General features: G+C 39.2%; 1 protein-coding gene across 1 annotated transcript; it reads left to right on the forward strand.

The window, feature by feature from the left end:
- The first annotated feature begins 16,152 nt into the window (after positions 1-16,152).
- Positions 16,153-18,176, forward strand: LALBA (lactalbumin alpha). Its single transcript, XM_057702754.1, has 4 exons — positions 16,153-16,305; positions 16,638-16,796; positions 17,270-17,345; positions 17,857-18,176. The coding sequence occupies exons 1-4, from the start codon at positions 16,173-16,175 to the stop codon at positions 17,915-17,917; spliced, it is 429 nt and encodes a 142-aa protein (XP_057558737.1). The 5' UTR covers positions 16,153-16,172; the 3' UTR covers positions 17,918-18,176.
- Positions 18,177-20,105: the final 1,929 nt, after the last annotated feature.

Raw genomic sequence — 20,105 nt, forward strand, 5'->3', positions numbered from 1 at the left:
AAACAAAATTTGGTTAACAGAGTTATCTGAACTTCTTTCAGTTACCTATGCCTTGATGATGGGTCCATATTACCCTATTAGACACATCTTTCATCCAGAGCTGGCTTTCCTGAATGCAGAGATCCTGCCTGGGGAAAAATATTCATCTTTATAGGACTAGCTTCCTATATGCCTCATCTCAACTAACTGATATAAACATCAAGAATGAATGAAGAAGGACTTCCCTGATGGTCTAGTTTTTAAGACTCTGTGCTTCCAAAGAAGGGGCGCGGATCCCTGGTCGGGGAACGAAGATCTCACAGAATGAATGGAGAGAATATAAAGAGGAGGATGCGGTAAGACTACATGAACTAGTTTTCTCAGTAAGACTGTTAGTTTGATCCAGTAAGATGTTGGAGGATATTTAATAAAAATAAAGTTTGGCTTTTGGAATAACTGATAATCCTGTGTCATCCTTCATGAAGGTAATTAGATAGCCAGGCCAATTGTCTTTCAAGGCTAATTTTGGGGACTTCCCTGGAGGCATGGTTGTTAAGAATCCGCCTGCCAATGCAGGGAACACGGGTTCGAGCCCTGGTCTGGGAAGATCCCACATGCTGTGGAGCAACTAAGCTCGTGCGCCACAACTACTGAGCCCGCACGCCTAGAGCCTGTGCTCCGCAACAAGAGAAGCTACCGCAGTGAGAAATCTGCACACTGCAACGAAGAGTAGCCCCTGCTCGCTACAACTAGAGAAAGCCCAGGCACAGCAACAAAGACCCAATGCAGCCTAAATAAATAAATAAATAAAATTGTTAAAAAAAGACTAATTTTGGATTATGGCAATAAAAGCATGTGAACAGCACATACACATTAAAATAACTCCATTACCAAAAAGTTTTTTCTTTCCACTTTTTTAATGCAGTCTTTATATAGTTGTAATTATCATCATACATAAAAATTTAATCCTAATATTCCACCTGACAGTTTATTGTAAGCCTTTTATATTATTTCTTCATTTGAAATAATCATATAATATTCATTATGTAGATACAGCACCATTTGCCTAAGCATTTTTTCATTGAAGCTTTGAGTATATATATAGACCATATGTATAGACCATATATATTCCAACCTTCCACTGAATGGGAGGGTCATTTATCTTCTTCTTATATATTGCTACTGATAAGAAGACAATATATTTTGGGGTATCTCATTTATTCAACAAATGTATTTTTGAACCCCTCAACATGTAGGGCATTATTGGATGGTCAAGACACAGGATTTTCCTGTAGATAACTATGGTACAATATGGAATGGGATAACTGCCACAAAAGAGTTACATAGTTTATTGAAATTATGGAGAAGGGAGTAAGGGAAATGAATGGATAAGGTGGAATATGTACTAGAATTTAAAGGATAGCAAAGGTTTTAGAAAGTTAAAAATGAGGGTGTCTTTAGCTTCCACCTATTGAGAAGTAAACTGGTACCAGATTAGCTCTCCTAATGTAAACAGTTACATAATGGACACGATATATGAAGTATCTGTTTACAGCTATTGGAAAACATACAGCACAGGACTGTAACCCCGAGAGAAGGGAAATGGTTGAAGTGAGCTGTACCACCACCTTGGCTTTCTGCCTTCACACACTTTTCAGACCCAAGATTGAAGAAGGGGCAAGGCATAATTGTCTCCCTGAGTTGAAGAGACAGAGATCAGAATTTGGGGAGGCAGAGATTGTTTGAATCTGTGGGCAGAAGAAGAGGGAGATGTGCAGAGAAAGAATTCTAGAAACCTGTATATGGATACCCACAGGACTTCAGCTGAGTATTATAAGGAGTGTAAATTGAGTAACTCCTGGAATTCATACAGAATGTGAGATATTTAAGGTCTAATCAACCAGAGTGGAGACATCTCATTGAATACTGGGAGACACCTCAGAAAGGCCATACTTTAGGAATAGGATTAAATTAGCCCAAGAATAAAGGCTAATCTCAACCTGCTCTAGCAAAGTTTAAAAACAAGTTTTCAAAGATTAAACTGAACCTTAAATATGCTGTCTACCATTACAAAGCCAAAACTCTTAAGAGGAAGACAACAAAATTCAGACACTCAATAACAGAACACCCATAATGTCCAGCATCCAACAAAACAATTAGTAGAAATACAAAGAAGCAGAGAAATGTGACCACTAGGCAGAGTAAAATGAGGCAATAAATGATATCAGCAAGATGGCAGAATAGGAAACCCCAGACCCTCCTTCACTCATGGAATCAATGATTTAACAATATATGAACCAATTGCCTTTGTGAGAGGTCCAGAAACCAGCCAAGAGATTCCTGGATAGAGATCTTCCTGTTTGATTTTGGGAATTTAGATTCTTCTTTCTGCTTCAGCTACTAACTGGCTGCCCTTTTTGCCTTTCAATAAAATGGCGAACTGAGAAAATGTAAACAGGATAATCCAGTGCTTTACTTCATTAAAGTTTGGCAGGTCCCAATAGGATGGGAGATTCTGGTACTCCTCAGATTTGGTGAGTGGGTAAAATATCCTTCCTCAACTCTCCTGCCAGTGATTCCATGAGACTAGCCTGCAGGTTTTTCCATCATAGCTAGAGACAGAACTGCCCTGAGTTTGGAAACAGTGACACTACACTGTTCTACAAATGATTATGAAGAAATGTATATTCCATTCCTTACTACTTGTATCAGAGGAAGAATTGTGGATGTTTGTGGGACTAAGCCATTTGTGGTTTTGTGAAAGTGATTTGAAAGCTTATGCCATTTAGGTGTATTCCTGAAAATGGGTACAACAGTTACGTCTAATCTTTTGAGGCCAGCAAACCCCAAGCAGGGGTAAATAGAAAATAAATATTTCTATTTTTGGCCTGAAAGTGGTAAAAACTATTTCGTGTTTAAATAAAGGGGGGTGGGAGGAGAAATTTCTGCGCCCCAGGCAAGCTTGAAGCCCAGCAGGAAAATTCTTGCATTCATTCACCAGAGTACTTCCCCTCAGCATGGCATGGCATGATTAAGAGAAACCTCTAACTCTTGACTTCTTCCTTGGGAGAGAATGGAGTGGAACATATATCCATTGTTCTGACTTTTTGTAGTGCTACTGAGGCACTGGTTTTGGCCTTACCTGAGTCTAAGTGCTGAGAGGAATGGGATGTCAGGTTGAGGGGGTCATTGAGAAGAGAGGCAATCAAGGTGGCTTGGTCTAGTACCAGAGTTTGCACAGATGGACATTAGATGGAACTCCAGTACTGCAGCTTTCTACAGTACCAGAGAGGCTGAAGTATTGCAGACAGACACAAGGAGGAGATCTTAAGTAGAAACTGTTAACCTTTTAATTCGGAGATGACATGTGCAAACCCAAAGAGGATGCGTCCCCAGAAAAGGCTTGAGAAGTCTTCATATTCCCCAGCTGGGCTGATTGGAGAAAGTCCTCCCTGAGGAAACCAGACCATAAAGACTGAGGGAGGTAGCTGAGTTTTCAAATGCTTAAGTCCCAACAGAAACTAGAACAACATACATAGAAATAGAAAAACATTGTTTATTCAAAGGAACTGAATAAACCAACCAGAAACCAACCCTCAAGAAATGGAAATGTATGAATGACCTGACAAAGAATTCAAAATAACTATCATAAGATATTCATTAATTAAAAGAGAACGCAGATGGACAACTAAATGAAATCAGGAAAATGATGCATGAACAAAATGAGAATACCAACAAAGAGATACAAATTATAAAGAAGAGGACTTCCCAGTTGGTGCAGTGGTTAAGAATCCACCTGCCAATGCAGGGCACACGGGTTCGATCCCTGGTCTGGGAAGATCCCATATGCCGTGGAGCAACCAAGCCTGTGTGCCACAACTACTGAGTCTGTGCTCTAGAGCCTGAGAACCACAACTATTGAGCCCACGTGCCACAACTACTAAAGACCTCGTGCCTAGAGCCTGTGCTCTGCAACAAGAGAAGCCACCGCAATGAGAAGCCCATGCACCGCAATGAGGAGTGGCCCCCGCTCTCTGCAACTAGAGAAAAACCACAACTAGAGAAAGACCGCCCGCAGCAACAAAGACCCAACACAGCCAATAAATAAATAAATAAATAAATAAATAAATAAATAAATAAATAAAGTCACTTAAAAAATTACAAGGAAGAACCAAACAGTTATTCTGGAACTGAAAAATGCAATAACTGGGTTGAAAAGTGTACTAGAGGGACTCAAAAGAAGACTTTACCAGGCAGAAGAAAGAATCAACAAATTTAGAATTTTTGAAATTACTGAGGCAGAGGAGCTAAAAGAAAAAAAGAAAGAAGAAACAAAGATAGCCTAAGGGACTTATGGGATACCAGAGCAACATATACATTATAGGAGTCACAGAAGGAGGAAAAAGAGAGAAAGGAGCAGAGAGCCTGTTTGAAGAAATAACAGCTGGAAACTTCCTAAATCTGAGGAGAAAATTGGATATACAATTTCAAGAAGCTCAATAAAACTTCAAATAGGATCAATCTAAAAAGACCTACATTAAGACACATCATAATCAAACTGCCAAAAGTCACAAAGAGAAAATCTTGAAAGCAGTTGGAGAAAAGTGACTTATCACATACAAGGGAGATCCTACTAGATTATCAACCAGTTTCTCAGCAGAAACCTTGCAGGATAGAGGGACTGGGATGATATATTCAAAGTACTAAAAGAAAAGACCTGCCAACCAGAAAACTGTATCCAGAAAAACTGTCCTTCAAAAATGGAGATATTAAGACTTTTCCAGATAAACAAAAACTGAAGGAGTTCATAACCACTAGAACTGCCCTACAAGAAATACTGACAAAGGTCCTCCAAGTTGAAGCAAAAGGTTGATAAACAGCAACACAAAATCATACCAAGTATAAAGCTCTCTGGTAAAGGTAAATATATAGACAAATATAGAATCCTATAGTATTGTAATGTAGGTGTGTAAATCACTTGCAAATCTGGTATAGAATTTAAAGTACAAAAGCATAAAAAGTAATTATAAATCTGTGTTAGTGGATACACAATATAAAAGAGGCATTTTCTCTGACCACAGGGAGAGTAAATTAAAAATCAATAGCATTAGGTGGCGCAGTGGTTGAGAATCCGCCTGCCAATGTAGGGGACATGGGTTCAATACCTGCTCCAGGAAGATCCCACATGCCAAGGAGCAACTAAGCCCGTGCGCCACAACTATTGAACCTGCACTTTAGAGCCCGTGAGCCACAACTATTGAGCCCATGTGCTGCAACTATTGAAGCCCATGCACCTAGAGCCTGTGCTCCACAACAAGAGAAGCCATGGCAATGAGGAGCCCGTGCACCACAATGAAGAGCAGCCCCCATTCACTGCAACTAAAAGAAAGCCAGTGCACAGAAAAAAGACCCAACACAGCCAATAAAATAAATAAATAAATAAATAAAAAAAATCAGTAGCATTAAAATATCTAGAAACATCTCTAAATATTTAGAATTTAAGCAACATACTTAAAAAATTGAAATATAATTGACATGTAGCATTATATTAGTTTTGAGTGTAAAACATAATTTGATATTTGTATGTAAAATGATCACCATGGTAAGTCTAGTTAATATCCATCACCACACATAATTAGAAAAATTTTTCTGTGTCTTGAGAACTTTTAATATCTACTCTTTTAGCAACTTTTGAGTATTCAGTACAGTATTATTAACTACAACAACATATTGTTAAATAACTGAAGTGTAAAGGAAGAAATCACAAGGAAAATTAGAATATGTTAAAATTTGTATCATTCAGCTAAAGCAGTGCTTAGAATGAACTTTATATCTTTAAATGGTTATATAGGAAAAGAAACTTTTAAAATTTTAATCTAAGCTTCCACCTTGAGAAGCTAGATAAAGAAGAGCAAGGTAAACTCAAAGAAATAGAACAAAGGAAATAATGGAATACAAAATGAAATAATGGAAATCAATGAAATACAAAAGGAACCAATAATAGAGAAAAATCAAAAAAGCAAAAAATTAGATCTTTGACAAATCAATAAAATTGATAAATATTCAGCTAGATTGATTAAAAAAACAGATTAAGCACAAATTATTAATATGAAGGGAGAGACATCACTGCAGACCCTATAGATATTAATAGAATAAAAAGGCTATATTATGAACAAACATGCCAATAAATTTGACAATTTAAATGAAATGGACAAATTACTTGAAAGGTACCAATTACCAAAACTGGCACATGAATTAATAAAAATCTGAATAGCTGTATATCTACAAAATAATTAAATTCACAATTAAAAACCTTCCCACTATGAAAACTCCAGACCCAGATAAGTTCACTGGTGAATTCTATAAAACTTTAAGTATGAAAAAATAGTGACCCTTCAGAAACTCTCTCAGAAACTAAAGGAGGAGGGAACATTTTATTACTTGTTAATATCAAAACCTAACAGGGACATTATAGAAGAAGAAAATCACAGATTAATGTACTTTATGAACATAGACATAAAAATCCTTAACAGAATTTCAACAAACTAATTCCAACAATATACAAATATGCTTATATGCCATGACCAAGTGTGGATTATTTCAAGAATGCAAGATTGATTTAATATTCAAAAATTAATCAATGTTATTCACCACATTAAAGAACAGAGGACAGAATTCCTTAGTGGTCCAGCGGTTAGGACTCTGTGCTTCCACTGCAGGGGGAACTAAGATCCTGCAAGCCACATGGTGTGGCAAAAAAAAAAAAAAGAAAAAGAAAAAGGAACAGAGGAGGAAAATCATTTTTGCAGATTTGAAATGCAGAAAAAACATTTGAAAAATTCAACAGCCAGTCATAATAAAAGCTTTGAGTACACTGTTATCTTTATTTGCAAGTGACATAATCATGTATATAGAAAATACCAAGGAAGATACAAAGAAATACCAGAATTGAGTTTGACAGTGTTGCAGAATACAAGGTAAATATACAAAAGTTGACTTCATGTCTATTAACTAGCAATAAACAATTGGAAAATAAAATTTAATGCCATTTAAAATGTCATAAAACTGAGACGAAGCGAGAGAGTAGCACAGACATATATATACTACCAACTGTAAAATAGTCAGTGGGAAGTTGTTGTATAACAAAGGGAGTCCAACTCAAGGATGGAAGATGCCTTAGAGGACTGGGGCGGGGAGGGTGGGGGGGACTTGGGGGGGGGGAGTCAAGGAAGGGAGGGAATACGGGGATATGTGTATAAAAACAGATGATTGAACCTGGTGTACCCCCCCCAAAAAAAATAAGATATAAAATGTCATAAAAACATTTGGATAAATGTAACAAAATGTGGGCAAGATGTACATACTGAAAATGACAAAACATTGAAATTAAATACACCTAAATAAATGGAGAAAATCATTGTGTTCATGGATTGGAAGTCTCAATATTGTTAATATGTCAATTCTCCCCAAATTGATCTATAAATTTAATGCAATCTCAAATTAAAAATGTGTTTTCTCTATGACATACTTCAAAGCAAGATCCTTTTTGACCCACCTCCTAGAATAATGGAAATAAAATCAAGAATAAGCAAATGGGACCTAATGAAACTTAAAAGCTTTTGCACAGCAAAAGAAACCATAAACAAGACAAGAAGGCAGCCCTCAGAATGGGAAAAAATAGTTGCCAACGAAGAAACAGACAAAGGATTAACCTCCAAAATATACAAGCAGCTCATGCAGCTTAATAGCAAAAAAGCAAATAACCCAATCCACAAATGGGCGGAAGACCTAAATAGACATTTCTCCAAAGAAGACATCCAGATGGCCAACAAACACATGAAAAGATGCTCAACATCACTAATCATCAGAGAAATGCAAGTGAAAGCCACAATGAGGTATCACCTTACACCGATCAGAATGGCCATCATCACAAAATCTAGAAACAACAAATGCTGGAGAGGGTGTGGAGAAAAGGGAACTCTCGTGCACTGTTGGTGGGAATGTAAGTTGGTACAGCCACTAGGGAAAACAGTTTGGAGGTTCCTTAAAAAACTACGAATAGAACTACCATATGATCCAGTAATCCCACTACTGGGCATATGCCCAGAAAAAACCATAATCCAAAAAGAAACCTGTACTGTAATGGTTTTTTATTTTTTATTTTTTATTTTTTTTGGGGGTACACCAAGTTCAATCATCTTACCATAATGTTTATTGCAGCACTATTTACAATAGCCAGGATATGGAAACAACCTAAATGCCCATCAACAGATGAATGGATAAAGAAGATGTGGCATATATATACAATGGAATATTACTCAGCTATAAAAAGGAATGAAATGGAGCTATATGTAATGAGGTGGATAGACCTAGAGTCTGTCATATAGAGTGAAGTAAGCCAGAAAGAGAAAAACAAATATTGTGTGCTAACTCATATATACGGAATCTAAAAAAAAAAAAAAAAAAGAATGGTACTGATGAATCCAGTGACAAGACAAGAATAAGGATTCAGATGCAGAGAATGGACTGGAGGACACGAGGTTGGGGGGGTGGGGGGCAAAGGGGAAGCTGGGACGAAGTGAGAGAGTAGCATAGACATATATATACCACCAACTGTAAAATAGATAGCCAGTGGGAAGTTGCTGTACAACAAAAGGAGATCAACTTGATGATGGGTGTTGCTTTAGAAGGCCAGGATGGGAAGGGTGGGGGAAGTCACGGGAGGAAGGGAATATGGGGATATGTGTATAAATGCAGCTGATTGACTTTGGTGTACCTCAAAACTTGGTACAAGAGTGTAAAGCAATTATATTCCAATAAAGAGCTTAAAAAAGAAAAAAAATGTGTTTTGTGCTGGTCTTAGCTAATAAATCACCAATGTTGTGGTTGGACCAGCCCTCATGGTTCTAATTGTGATTACAATATGCCCTTCAGCAATAAACATCAGGAAACATTGAAAAAATAGAAGCTTATTACTTACAAGACCTGGAAATTACACAGCATACCTGGGCCACACAGCAAGATTGTGGAAGGGTGGAGAGAGAGAGTGAGAAAGAGAGAAAGAGAGAAAATACAGGCCTGGGGTTCTGCTTTTACTGGGGTATAGGGTTGGGGCCTAGGGTTTTGTGGGGTCATAATTTACTGGTGAAGTTAAAGCATAAAAAAAAGTGGCCTAAATGGTCAGTTATCAAAATCAAACAAAGTCTCTAATACAAAAGAGTCCCAGTGTGGGGAGGTGTCCTGGCTCTTTACCTAGTGCAGTGTCTGGCAATGAGTTTATTCGAGATAGCTATCTTTGAAATGGATGCATCTTTGTAGTGGGTGTCTCTGCAAAGCTTAAGTCAGTTATTTGCATTACAAAAAGAAAAGCCAACAGTTAGGGTTTACACTACAAAATTCCATCAAGATTTTTTTTTTGAAATTAGAAGAAAATTATAAAATTTGCATGGAAATCAAAGGATCTAGAATAGCTAGTACAATTTTGAAAAAGAAAACAAAGTTGGAAAGGCCACACTACCTGATCTCAAAGCTTATTATCAACCTATAGTAATCAAAAATAGTGTGGTATTTGCATAAAGATATATTATAAAATAGACAAAGTAAGAGGTATAGAAATGGGCACATACATTTTCAATTGATTTTTGACAAAGAGGCCAAGGTAATTCGTTGGGGGCCGGGGAGTTTGGCTTTTCAGCAAATGTTCTAGAACAACTGGGTATATATAAAAATTTATAGAACAACTGTCTGTAGGGACAGTTATAGAACAACTGTCCACATAGGGGGAAAAAAAAACACCAAAACAACAAAATCAAACCAAACCCTGACCTCTACCTCAAACCATACACAAAAATTAACTCAAAAGTATTGTAGATCTAACTGAAAAATATAAAATGTTAACACTTCTGGAGAAAAATGTAGGAGAAAATCTTGGTCACTTGGAGTATATAGGCAAAAATTTCTTAGTTGGGATATAAAAGGCATGAAATAAAAAAGAGAAAAGTGATAAATTGGATTTGATCAAAATAAAAACAACTTCTGCTATTCAAATGCCACTATTAAGAAAATAAAAAGGCAAGCCATAGATTGAGTGAAAATATTTACAATAAATGTATCTGAAGAAGAACCTGGAACTAGTATACACCAGAAACTCTTCCAATTTAATAAGAAGACAACATAATAAAAAGTGAGCAAAAGATGAACAGGAACTTCAGAAAAGGCTTAAGATTGGCCAATTTTTACATAGTCAATATATTAAAATAACTTTGTATGAAGTGTAATCTAAAAAATATCAAATTAACTATGCTGTATACCTGAAACTAATATAATTTTGTAAGTCAACTATGCTTCAATAAAAAATAAATAAAAATATTCATATAGTGAAGAAAACTATACTACACAAAGTCATCTGCAGATTCAATGCAATCTCTATGAATATTTCAATGGCATTTTTTCACAAAAATAGATGCTAAAATTTGTATGGAATCAGGAAAGATCCCGAATAACAAAGGCAGTCCTGAGAAAGAACAAAGCTGGAGGTATCACTCTTCCTTATTTCAACCTAGGTTATAAGGCTGTAGTAATCAAAACAGTATGGTACTGGCATAAAAAACAGATATAGATCAATGGAACAGAGTAGAGAACTCAGATATAAACCAATACATACAGTCAACTAATCTTTGACAAGGGAGTCAAGATTACTCAATGGAGAAATAATAGTGTCCTCAATAAATGGCACTGGGAAAACTGATATTCACATGAAGAAGAATGTGAATTGGACTATCTTACACCACTCACAAATATTAACTCAAAATGGATTAAGGACTTAAATGTAAGACTTGAAATGGTAAACATTCTTGAGAAATCCTGTTTTTAAAATAGTTTTCAGAATATAAGCTGCATGGCTTATTAGAATAAAAATTAATGATGATATAACTTCAGGTACACAATGGAATATTATTCAGTCTTGAAAAAAGAGGAAATCCTGCCATTTGCAACAACATGGATGGAACTTGATCATGCTAAATGAAATGTCAGACAGAAGAAGCACTCCCCAAATTTTATTTGCTTTAGATAACTCTAATTCATCTAAGAATTTGTCTAAATTTGGGTTTCAAGTCGGAGATGTAGCTTCATTTTTCACCTACTGATAATTTACCTTGATTACAAAAGGAAGCAGAAAAAGGTGAGGAAATTAACTATAAGGAGTAAAGGGCAACATTATTGTGGTTCTCAGGGTGTTCCCTCCAAATGGTAACCCTAGGCTCTGTCTATCCATTGCCACTCATCTACAAACCACAGATTCAGACGACTACTGCCAAATGTGTTTTGAAGCAGATGCTTCTGATTCCTTAATCTCTAGAAGTCCTCCATAGGACTGGTTTGAGAAAACTTGATTTTTTACCACTGCATCTGAGGGAATGAACACAGCTTCCTAGCGTATTTCTGAAAAATCCAGTGTGTGTAAATGCCTCTTCATTCCCTCAAGTCAGATCTTGGCCTGCACAGGGAGCACCCTATGTCTCTGGAAGGGAGCTTTGGGCAGGAGCTTTCCTTCATCAGCTCTTCTCAAGTCATTCCATACACTTCTTCAGTGCTGAGATCATTGTTTGTTCTTTTTTCATCCATCTCCAAGAACTGACATCTTTCTCTGAAAGTTTGTAATTGTTCCCATTAGATATCTATCTTCTTTATCAGATGACCCCAGATATGCTATTTTATAAACATTTCTAGGGAAATAATGGTTCCTCTTGCCTGAGGCACATTTCTTTTCTTTTGTACTTAGCTGTGATTCCTTACCTAGATACTGCTTCAGGGAAGGGCAGATATACAACAAAATTGTAGGCAAGCAGGCTGCTGCCATAAATATTGACTTGGCTGGAAGCGTAAGAAATCAAATCCTGTGATTCCTGATATCCTGGCCCATCGATTTATTCTATCATAGGTACTTAGTCCACAGCCCAAGGCAGGAGACATTTTACACCAGATTCCACTATTGGGAAGACTAATCTTCAGGACTAGCTTTTCTTATCCGTCCCTCTTACACATGGTTCAAGGTCATCTTCTCACTCCCAGTCATATTTTCAACCATACTTGCTTAGTGTGATAGAATTCCTATTCCTGTCCTTCATGTACTCCTCCAATGTCTCTGGATGGAATGGAGGAGAAATGCAGTGGCAGCCCTTTTGCTGTGTTTCTGAACATGTATCTCTGCTATCAGGACTTTCTGCTCATCTCTCTTGGCACACCAAGACCCTCCATGCTCGTTTCACTCATGGTATGATGCTGAAAACTTGTCCTCTGTGCACTGGTGCCAAATCAAATCTCAGAGACAGAGTTTTGGGTGAAGTAGAAAAGAATAGCTTTATTGCTTTGCTAGGCAAGGTGGGTCCCAGTGGGCTTGTGCCCCTCAAAACTGTGTGTCCCAACCTGGGAGGACTTGGTGAGGAGTTTTATAGCAATTGTTCAAGGGTGGGGTTGCTGATAAGACTAGGGTGTGTGCAGGGCCTGCACTCCTTTAAACTGGTCTCAGGTAGTCTCCTAATGAGCTTTTCTGGTTCCTTTAACCTGGTCTCAGGTGGTGATCTCTGGGATGAAGAATGGTAACATCTTCATTTGTTGGGGCTTTTAGTTCTGTAAAGAGCTCAAAGATATTGTTATATGTATCCCTTGAGGTGGAATCAGGACCCAGCCTCAAGGCTGCACTGTTGTTTCTTGGCTGTTCCTCCCTTGTCTCTGCATCCTCTCATTTCCCTGATTAGCAACTTTTCAAATCTATCCTTTGAGACTCAGGGAAAGTCACGGAAGTTGGAGTCTATTCCCTACAAACAATAAATGGGGTGGGTTGGGAGGGACTTCCATGGTGGTGCAGTAGTTAAGAATCCACCTGCCAATGTAGGGAACATGGGTTCGATCCCTGGTCCAGGAAGATCCCACATGCCTTGGAGCAACCAAGGCTGTGAGCCACAACTACTGAGCCCATGTGCTGCAACTACTGAAGCCTGCACGCCTAGAGCCTGTGCTCTGCAACAAGAGAAGCCACAGCAATGAGAAGCCCACACACCACAACAAAGAGTAGCCCCTACTCTCAGCAACTAGAGAAAGCCCATGTGTAGCAACAAAGACCTAATGCAGCCAATTAAAAAAAAAAAAGTTGAAATAGTTGAAGAAAATCCAGCTTCACACAGGTGTATAGTTATAAAAAAATAAAGGGGACTTCCCTGATGGTGCAGTGATTAAGAGTCTGCCTGCCAGTCCAGGGGACACAGGTTCGATCCCTGCTGTGGGAAGATTCCACATGCAGCAAGGCAATTAAGCTCATGAGCCACAACTACTGAGCCTGTGCTCTAGGGCCCACGTGCCACAACTATTGAGCCCATGTGCTGCAACTACTGAAGCCCATGCACCTAGAGCTTGTGCTCTGAAACAAGAGAGGCCACTGCAATGAGAAGCCTGTGCACCGAAATGAAACAGTAGCGCCCGCTGTCCACAACTAGAGAAAGCCTGCTTGCAGCAGCAAAGACCCAATGCAGCCAAAAATAAATAAATTAAAAAATAAAATTAAAAAAAATGAGGAATATTTCAAGGGTTTCTTTAAAACAAAAAACAAAAACCAAAAAAGAAACGAAGGGTGGGTTGGGGGAGATTCAGAAAGGCTTCCATGCCCAGAAGCCCTACTGCTCTGTTTCACTACTTCACATACTGGTAATACATGGTACAGAATATAGGGTAAAACTGAAGAAGAGTTTGCCCTGATTCTGAAGAGTTGTAGGATATAACAGTTTGGAATGCTTTCAGTTTGGAAGTCTTAAATTGTTCAGTTGTGATGGGTACCCACTGCAGTGTAAGAAATCAGGTTTAGAGACTGAGGTAGAGAGAATGAGCCCCGACATGAAGGCAGCTAACAGTTATTGGTGCCATGACAGGAAGCTTGATGCCAGCAAGTTGAAGGAATCATTCAGAACTAGTGTCCTAAACTATACTTGCTCAAGGACACTGATTTTTTTTTGGATATTTAATTAATTAATTAATTAATTAATTAATTTAAAGCTCATTATTGGAGTATAATTGCTTTACACTGTTGTGACAGTTTTTGCTGTACAACAAAGTGAATCAGCTGTATTTATACATATATCCCCATATCCCTTCCCTCCCTCAACCCCTTCCCATCCTCCCTATTCCACCCCTATAAATCATCACCCATGATTGAGCTGATCTCCCTGTGTTATGCAGCAGCTTCCCACTAGCTATCTATTTCACATTTGGTAGTGTGTATATGTCAATGCTACTCTCTCACTTCATCCCAGCTTCCCCTTCACCCCCCACCCTGTGTCCTCAAGTCTGTTCTCTACATCTGCATCTTTGTTCTTGCCCTGTCACGGGGTTCATCAGTACTATTTTTTTAGATTCCATATTTATGAGTTAGCATACGGTATTTGTTTTTCTCTTTCTAGCTTACTTCACTTTGTATGACAGACTCTAGGTCCATCCACCTCACTACAAATAACTCATAAATAACTCAGTTTCATTCCTTTTTATGGCTGAGTAATATTCCATTGTATATATATATATGCCACATCTTCTTTATCCATTCATTTAGGTTGCTTCCATGTTCTGGCTATTGTAAATAGTGCTGCAATCAACATTGTGGTACATGTTTCTTTTTGGATTATGGTTTTCTCAGGGTATATACCCAGGAGTGGGATTGCTGGGTCATATGGTAGTTCTATTTTTAGTTTCTTAAGGAACCTCCATACTGTTTTCTATAGTGGCTGTACCAATTTACATTCCCACCAACAGTGCAGGAGGGTTCCCTTTTCTCTGCACCCTCTCCAGCATTTATTATTTCTAGATTTTTTGATGATGGCCATTCTGACCAGTGTGAGGTGATACCTCATGGTGGCTTTGACTTGCATTTCTCTAATGATTAGTGATGTTGAGGATTTTTCATGTGTTTGTTAGCCATCTGCATGTCTTCTTTTTAGGTCTTCCGCCCATTTGTGGATTGGGTTATTTGCTTTTTTGATATTGAATGGCATGAGATGCTTGTATATTTTGGAGATTAATCCTTTGTCAGTTGCTTCATTGGCAAATATTTTATCCCATTCTGAGAGTTGTCTTCTTGTCTTGTTTATGGTTTCTTTCGCTGTGCAAAAGCTTTTGTTTCATTAGGTCTCATTTGTTCATTTTTGATTTTATTTCCATTATTCTAGGAGGTGGGTCAAAAAGGATCTTGCTTTGATTTATAAGAACACTGATCTGAAAGCTCAGATCCAGAATCTTGTTTTATAGACTCTAGATGTATACTACTCCAATCTTAAAGTGCTTTAAGTCTAATCTTCCCACCAGCTTTGGTTACTTTTTTTGAACCTTCTGTGACCAACTCTGAGGCTGTCTACAAGTTTATATATTCATGAACAGATCAGTTACAAGTTACTAGTTTTAGATTTACAATGTGGTATCTGGCTATTTAGTGGTAGTGGAGGTTAGGGATGAGGAGGCTGATAATAGCTCATAGGGTAGCTAGATACTGTCATACATACTTTTCAAGTTCTCCATTTTCGTGAAAAAGGAAGTGTCTGGATCCAAGTTATATCTGATTCTCAGTCTGTGTTGCCATATTCTATCTCTATTCCTGAGTCCTCAACCACGAACCAACATATCAAGGAACTCTTCTTTTGTTTCATGCCTGGGTTGACTGGCCATGTGCCAGCTTTGATCCTGGAGCCACGACATGTCATGATATACACTCCTTTCCCATATTCTGTGTGTCTCTAAGGAGCAGGAGGAGCTGGCCATGGACTCTTTCTGTATTCTGTGATTGCTTCACTCTTGTTACCCCTGAGGCCTCCTTTCTTCCTGAGGTAGGTTGGGGACATCCTGCTTCCTGGAACCAACACTACGAGAAACAAAGTTATAAACAAAGCCAAATGGGAAACAGGATCACACTTGTAACTCTCTCTGGACAGGTAACAATACCTGGTATGGACTAGAGATTCTGGGAAGGAAAGGAAAAATGGGGTGAAATGACGGAAGGAAGCTGGCAAGCTCAATGTCTCTTTGTTGGCAGGACCAGTCTTTCTTCATCCTCTTCCTGGATGCAGGGCTTGATGCCCAGGCCCCTGAGGCTTTCTCCACAAATAAAAGGAGGTGAAGCTGTGTGGTGACCCCATTTCAGGATCTTGGGGGCAGCCAAAATGATGTCCTTTGTCTCTCTGCTCCTGGTGGGCATCCTGTTCCGTGCCAGCCAGGCCGAACAATTAGCAAAATGTGAGGTGTCCCGGAAGCTGAAAGACCTGGATGGCTATGGAAGTATCACTTTGCCTGAATGTGAGTTCCCTACTGTCTTGATTTGTCCCATATTTCATCTTCTTCTCTCTTTCCCACCCTTCTCTTCCACTTTTTTTCCTCTACTTTTATTTCAATTATCTAATAAGCCTCTTATCTGCTTATCTGTGTACTCTTTTATTATATTTATTCACCTATCTTTCCTTTCTCCCAGTGGTCTGATCATTTTTGGAACTCTTCATCTTATCAAGATACTCTGTGGTTTGCCATATTTGGAGATTGGCAGGAGAGCCTTTTTCTGTCTGGGAATACAGGTCCTCATTTATGCTATACATGGACATCCCTGTGACATCTCTTCTTCATCTTTCCTTCAGGGGTCTGTACCATATTTCATACCAGTGGTTGTGACACACAAACTGTAGTATATAACAATGGCAGCACAGAATATGGACTCTTTCAGATCAATAATAAAATTTGGTGCAGAGACAACCAGAATCTTCACTCAAAGAACATCTGTGGCATCTCTTGTGACAGTGAGTGACCACTTTTACCCTGTTCCTGTGTTTTTCTGGAGCCTACTCCTGGGATAATCTTCTTTTTTGGTGTCTAGCACACCTCTAGCTTCACTGCCTTGAACTCCACATCAACTGTGGGACTTGAATTGATAATACTGACTAAGAGGCTGTTAGAATTTTTCATTGTCACCAAATTCCCAGACAGTCACTTAAAGTTCACAGGTAGATGATCTGAGTGTTTGGGGATCTTGAAGTCTAATACCCTGCATTTTCAGAGTGAGTCAGTTGATGAAGCTGATAATCCTCTGGAGATGCCCCAGAGAAGTGAAGGGAGTCTTTACCTAGGGGGAGGCATTACTGTATGGATTTCTCATATAGAAAGGCAACAGGCATAAACCTCTAGATCAGAGAAGGACCAGGCACAGGGAAACTCATTACCTTTCTGGGTAATACTTAGCTCTCTCATTTTTTCCCCCTGTAATTCCTGCCAGAATTCCTGGATGATGACCTTACTGATGACATTATGTGTGTCAAGAAGATTCTGGATAATGTAGGAATTAACTACTGGTAAGTCCCTGTTCTATTTTCTTCCTTCCCCTTCCCCTCCTTCTTCTTACCCCTTTAGTCCCAGCATGGTTCCCTCTCTTTCTATTTCCTGGTCTTTTAAGCTAGAATGTAGTTTTCAAAACAAAACTCATCAAGCAGACTCAGGTTTCCAATTTTCAAGCCTCACTCACTCCACTCCTGTTTAGCAATTTTCCTAACCAGGGTTCCCTAATAGAGGGTTGAGACTCAGGATTTCCTTCACCTGGACTTGGACATCTAATTCTACTTGTTTAGTCCTAAACCCTAAAGCAAGCCCTTTGTACCACTGCCCTATAATTTTCTTGGAGTTTAAAAAAATGGACTTTATTCCACTAGGTGGCTCAGTGTCCCTTGCCATCTGGCTAGGAAAGTCTTCCTGTCTGTAATTTTCACCCATATTTTTCCACCTCAGCCCTCCTGGGGATAAAGCTAGATGCAAGTTCAAGCTAGGATTGGGTCAGTCAACTTGCCGTGTCTCTTTCTTCATGATCAGGTTGGCCCATAAAGCTCTCTGTTCTGAGAAGCTGGATCAGTGGCGCTGCGAGAAGTGGTGAACGCCTGCCGTCTTTGCTGCTTCTGCCCTCTTTACTCCTCTTCCCTATGGCTACCTCGTTTTACTTCTTTGTACCCCCTTGAAGCTAATTTGTCTCTGAGCCCTGGGCCCTGTAGTGACACCATTGGACATTCAAGGTCTATTCTCCAGGGATGCATGACTGGTCCTCTGGACTTTTGACCCTTGCTCAGTGCCCCTGATGGCACTTTCATTACAACAGTGGATTTCACTCCTATCCTGAATAAAGGGACTGATTTTGAGTGGCTGGCTGTATTTTCTTTCTAGAGGGAGAGGGAGGGAATACGGTGAGTAGGTGGACATGGCCATGGGTCACAGCCACCTTTATCTCAACTAAAGAGGAAACAGGCTGAACTTATAATAACTCAAAGATGAAGATTACTTTCTGTACCAATTCAATGCAACAAAATTTTATTGATCATCTAGCATATTCAAAGAACTACGGAGGGGATCTAAAGTTGGCTAAGAACATCTCTTCCCTCAAGGACTAGTAGGAAAGATAAGATAAACATTAATAATTATTACAAGAAAGAGTGTCATAAGTATCATGAGAGAGGTTAGAAATGTGCCCTGAGTATTCATAAGAGGAAAGATAATTTATATTTGGGGGAGGGCTGTGGGAAAAAGGGCTCAAGGAAAGATTCATGAGAGGAGTGACATTTAAGTTTGTTTTGAAGTATTGTGAGATTTTGACAGGTAGAGATGTGGGGTGGGAAAAGGACAGCAAGGGCAGGGACTCCAAGAATCTGAAATGGGTGACTTGAGGGAGGCTGAGGCATTTCCCTATTCCTGAGATAATGAAATAGCTTTCACAAAATGCTGTGAGAGGAACTCTTTCTAAAAACAATAAATGAGAACAGCTCAGCAATTGAAGAATCTGGACACCTGGAGCCTTTTGGTTGGGACCCTGCATGCCACTACTCCTCCTTGCTGCTTCGCTGGTCTTTAAGGACGATGTTTGCAGAACTGTATTCTAATTTGATTATGAGAAATGTGAAAGAAGGAGAATCAGGAGATTTGAGTCCTAATGTCTGGTTCTGCTTCTCATTGATTGTCCAAACCTGGGCAAGTCATTTCTGTCTCAGGGGCTCACATTCCTCATCTTTAAATGAAAGTTTTGGTCTAGTGATTTTTCTGAGATCTCTTCCTGCTTTGACAATCCAGCATTCCAAAACTCCAGTTTGAATTACCCCATTTCTGTATTAGCTAAGTTGTGTCTTCTAATTCCCTCTTCCTACCCTCTGTACACACTTGGGCTTTAGGCCTTCAGGCCATATTTCTCTTGTCTCAGAGACCAGCAACTCCCAAAATGAAGCCCCCATGGCCTGTTTAGGGACCTGTAGGGCCAGGCAAGGGGTGGACAGTCCATTCCTCTCCTATACTTAATGAAAACAAACTCTCAGTAAATAACTTGGTATTCACCATATGATTTTAGTCTGAATTTGAACACAACGGCCACAACTCCCAGGGGTACTGCATGTTCTTCCCTCTCTAATTATGGGATAAAAGGCTTTTCTCCAAGTCTACAGGGTTTTAGGAATAACCCTGTGCGTGGTTGTGTGTGGGAGGGCAGGACTGAATGGCCATTCCTCCCACAGATCTCTCACATGTATTTACTACTTTGCCTCAGTTACACCCTCAGGAAGGCATATGCTCTGGGAAATATAAGGGACCAGCTCCACCAGGTGGGCAGAGCAGAAATGCAACTAAAGCTGGGACTGTTTTGCTCAGCTTCATAGCCCTGGCCTTCATTCTGCAGAGAAATATCCAGATCTTGGAAATTTCACCTGTGAGTGTACCATATATGAGGCCATGATTTTCAGACTGCTTTGCTGAAGGAAACTGACAATTGCAGAGAGGATCTTAGCCTGAGGGTCAAAGGATCAAGAGCAGAAAGAAGCTAGGGAGCTGGCATGGAAGTGGTCTTGACTGATGCAGACTTCTCAGCCTTTGGGTAGAAACAGGACAGGAAACTGCTGTTGTTCTCTTTCTGAGAACTCTCTTGGGAGCTGAATGGGAGGTGGGCTGGTAGCTGAGCACTTGTTCTGCTTTCTCCAACTCCTTCTCCTTGCCTGGAACAAGTCTTGAACCAGGCAGGGATCTGACTTATTTAACTAAGCATAATACATTTAAAGTCCATCCATGTTGTCGAAAATGGTAAAATTTCCTCA

The sequence above is a fragment of the Hippopotamus amphibius genome, chromosome 12 (genome assembly GCF_030028045.1).
Source record: "Hippopotamus amphibius kiboko isolate mHipAmp2 chromosome 12, mHipAmp2.hap2, whole genome shotgun sequence".
NCBI classification, from domain to species: Eukaryota; Metazoa; Chordata; class Mammalia; order Artiodactyla; family Hippopotamidae; genus Hippopotamus; species Hippopotamus amphibius.